The sequence below is a fragment of the Triticum urartu genome, chromosome 1A, assembly GCF_056163025.1.
Source record: "Triticum urartu cultivar PI428250 chromosome 1A, HENAU_Tu73, whole genome shotgun sequence".
Lineage (NCBI taxonomy): Eukaryota > Viridiplantae > Streptophyta > Magnoliopsida > Poales > Poaceae > Triticum > Triticum urartu.
The window spans coordinates 318,120,478-318,124,232 of NC_141873.1; the positions used below are offsets into that span (position 1 = coordinate 318,120,478).

At 56.0% G+C, this 3,755-nt stretch overlaps 1 protein-coding gene across 1 annotated transcript; it reads right to left on the reverse strand.

Annotated features, from left to right (window-relative positions):
• Positions 1-244: 244 nt before the first annotated feature.
• Positions 245-2,036, reverse strand: LOC147991045 (uncharacterized). The gene is made up of 3 exons (XM_087538504.1): positions 1,449-2,036; positions 1,208-1,390; positions 245-1,108 (listed from the first exon to the last, which is right to left on the reverse strand). The coding sequence occupies exons 1-3, from the start codon at positions 2,034-2,036 to the stop codon at positions 245-247; spliced, it is 1,635 nt and encodes a 544-aa protein (XP_087394630.1).
• Between the last annotated feature and the right edge of the window lie 1,719 nt (positions 2,037-3,755).

Below are 3,755 nucleotides of genomic sequence, written 5' to 3' on the forward strand. Positions count from 1 at the left end.
CCGTCCTGAAGCCGTTGCGCTTCAACCAGTTGTTGAGTGCTGCTCCACGTGCCCTTGGCCGGGTGCTCTTCCCGGACCGCCACTAGTGATGCACTGGCAGAGTGGGGTGTGGCAGCCAGGTAGAGCACTAGGGGCTCGAGGGGGCGTGGCGCTACCATCACCGGCGGGCTGGTGAGGTACTTCTTGACGTCTTGGAATGACGCGTCGGCCTCCGGAGTCCACTCGAATGGTCCTTTCTTTTTCATCAGCTTGAAAATGGGAGGGCGTGTTCTCCCAACTTGGAGATGAAGCACCCTAGCGAGGTCACACAGCCCACCAGCTTTTGCATCTCCTTGAGGGTTTGTGGCGAGCTCATCCTTTCTATGGCCTTGACTTTCTCTGGGTTGGCCTCGATCCCACTGTGCGATACGAGGAAACCCAGCAGCTTGCCGAAGGGGACGCCAAACATGCATTTCTCCGGGTTAAGCCGTAGATCCATCTTGCGCAGACTGGCAAATGTCTCCTCCAAGTCTTCAATGAGGGTCCTTGCCTCCTGAGACTTCAGCACTATGTCATCAACATAAGCCTTGGCGTTCCTCCCAAGCTGCTGGCCCAGAGCGATGTGCATCAGCCGCTGAAAGGTTGCTCCAGCATTATGCAGCCCAAACGGCATGCAGGTGTAGCAGTACACCCCGCATGGAGTCAGGAAATTTGTCTTCTCCACATCTTGCACAACCATCTTGATTTGGTGGTAGCCCGAGAAGGCGTCGAGAAAGCATAGCAAGTCGCACTCGGCGGTGGAGTCGATGATTTGACCGATGCGCGGGAGCGGGAACGGGTCTTGAGGGCAAGCCTTGTTGAGGTTGGTGAAATCAACGCACATGCACTCTTTCCCGACTTTCTTGGTGACAACAACTACGTTTTCCAGCCATTCCGGGTACCGTACCTCCCGGATGACACCAGCATTCTGTAGCTTGTGAGTCTCTTGGACAATGAATGCTTGCTTCTCCCTGGACTGCCGTCGCACCTTCTGCTTCACTGGGCGCACATTGTGGCACACCCTCAGGTGATACTCGATTATTCCCCTCGGGATCCCGACCAGATCCTTGGGCTCCCACGTGGACACTTCCTTGTTGGCGCGTAAGAAGCTGACCAGAGCCTTTTCTTGATCTCATAGGAGGCCGGTGCCTATGGTGAATGTGGCGCCCGATGCTCCGTCTTTACCAACCAGCACTTGCTTCTTCTCGGCATGATCTTGGGAGAACAACTGTTTCTTCTTGGCTGGTGCAGCCTCTGGGGCTCCTTCCTCACTCGACTGTGCAGCCGCCACGGCCCTGAAGATGAGCTTGAGGGCCAACAATGCTTCCTTGGTGTCACCCACCATAGTGAGGACGCTGCTGCTCCCTAGCATCTTCATGAGGTTGTAGGCAGGGTGAGTTGTTGCCATGAACTTGGCCAAGGCCGGGTACCCCGAGGATGGCGTTGTACGAGAGGCTGATGCAGGTGCTGTCGAAGTCGATAAGCTCGGTACGGTAGTTGTCGCGGGTGCCGAAGGTCACGGGGAGGCGGATCTGCCGCAGGGGGCAGGTGGAGCCGTCGACGACTCTAGAGAAAGGCTTGGTGGGGCAGATCCGGCCATGGGGCACATGAAGCAAGCCGAATGCCTCCATAGAGAGCACATTGAGGCCAGCTCCACCATCGATGAGGGTCTTGGTGACCGCCAGGTTACAGATGGTGGGGGTGTAGAGCATCGGGAGCGTGCTGGCACCCGCGGTGGTCATAGGGTGATCCCCTGAGTCGAAGGTGAGGTCAGCTTTAGGCGTCGCCCAGCCTGGGGGAGTTCCCTGCTGTACGCGGGCGGCGCCCACCTGGCGGAGGAACTGCTTGACATGGCGGTCTGAGCGCGGTGCTTGTGAACCACCTAGGAGGGCGGCGATGGCGTGGGGTACTGGCGCCGCGAAGCGCGCGAAGAAGAGGCCGCGCAGCTCCTCCCTGGAGGCCACTGAAGACCCTGGCAAGTTGAGCAGGCAGGCACGCGGCGCGCCTGCGAGGGCCATAGGGAGCTAGTTGGCCATGACCTTGTCGTCACCGCCGGCCGCCCAAACTGCCTCCTCATATGCTTGGAGGAAACCTGTCGGATCTGCCACCCCGTTGTAACGGGGCAGCAACTCCGGCCTAAACTTGGGCGGCCACTGCACCCGCCGCAGGGCAGGGATGAAAGCTTAGAGGCCCTCGGTCCCTCCGAAGGCGCGTGCTGATCCGGTCAGTGGAGGAGCGCCCGCCATGAGAGGCCACAGCAGAGCACAGCGGACGGAGTGGCAGATCTTCGACGCACCCCTACCTGGCGCGCCAAATGTGGGATTTTGGGTTCCGTAGACCCTTGAGAGGTTTGAACTCTGGGGTGCGTGCGAAGAACTCGACCTCCCCAGTCTGCCTACTCGCCAATCTCACATCCTAACTCGTCGCGCTCAAGGGAAAGGGGACACAGCAGTTTACCCAGGTTCTGCCACCTTGCGGTGTAAAACCCTACTCCTGCTTTGTGGTGGATTAGCCTCAAGGGGCTAAGGATGAACTAGTACAGTGGGAGAACAACCTCAGGAGGAGAGGTGTTCTTGGGCTCAAGTGAGCTGGTGAGCTGGTCAGGGTGGAATCGATCCTCTGCCCTATGGTGGTGGCTAGGTCCTATTTATAGTGGCCTTGGTCCTCTTCCCAAATGAAGGCAGGAAGGGATCCCACATTGGCCAAATTTTAAGGGAGACAACTAGTACATCTTATCCTGACAAAAGTAGTCTTCAGCTGCAAAAGCCTCTGGTCGTGACGCTGCGGTGGGCTCGGTGATGACCTCCGTCTTGTCGTCCTAGCGATCTTGGTCTTGTTGCATGAGAATGGAAACCTTTGGTTGATTACTCGGGACTCCGCGCCTGCACTTGCTTCTTTAGCACCGAAGAGGAAAGTAGTACACTGCGCCCGCTGGCGCTCGCCTGGCCTTGGTCGTCATGGCTCGCGTCATCCGAGCCTCACGAGGTGAGCCTTGCATAGAGATCTCCACTCCTTGGGAGCCATCCTGAGGAGGTTGCCCCTTGTGGAGGTCTTGGTGTCGTCTGCCTCGCGAGGCCTAGCCCCTCGCGAGGGTCTTGAGTTGTCGATGTTGAAACTAGGCCGTACCAGGCCGTTGATGGGACCACGCCATGGGCAGCAGGCAGGAAAGCCTGGGCACCCCCATTCCCAGGACACCGACAGAAAAAAGGATAGAAATTGGCGGCTGGTGGACAAGTCAACAGAGTATATCCAGGATTAGATTTGCTGCCCTCACATAGTAAAACATCTCCAGGATTAGATTTGCTGCCCTCACATAGTAAAAGGTCTGCAGGATTAGATTTTCTGCCCTCACAGAGCACGAACAAACTGGGCATCACCACTTTATGCCTCCTTTTAGGTACATTGTGCGGATGCGTCCACTATCGCATGTCCTTATACCAACTTTTTGCTGTTGTTAATGTAAGGGCGCATGTAAAATGAAGCGATCACACTGTTACCTTAAGGACATTTCTAACCAGTGTTATTGTTAATCTAATGCCTCCAATGATATGATGCAATTAAACTGTGTTACAAATGGTACTCCTGCTGTTTTCCCCAGTATGATAAGTAAGTTGCTTCTTTACGCTGTTGAGTGTTCTGGTGTCCCCGTGGTCCCATGCCCTTAAACCAACTCTTTAGCTGATGTTGATTTACTGTATCTAGTAAACAAGCAATGCCACCATTAAAGTAATCCCATA

Bases quoted from the DNA above. Each gene is read 5' to 3' on its own strand.
- LOC147991045 (XM_087538504.1), bottom strand. From the start codon at position 2,036: ATGGCCCTCGCAGGCGCGCCGCGTGCCTGCCTGCTCAACTTGCCAGGG. The intron at 1,391-1,448 runs GTACCCGGCCTT...AACCTCATGAAG, and splicing joins CGTACAACGCCATCCTCGGG to ATGCTAGGGAGCAGCAGCGT. The intron at 1,109-1,207 runs GTTGGTAAAGAC...CGCGCCAACAAG, and splicing joins CCGAGAAGAAGCAAGTGCTG to GAAGTGTCCACGTGGGAGCC.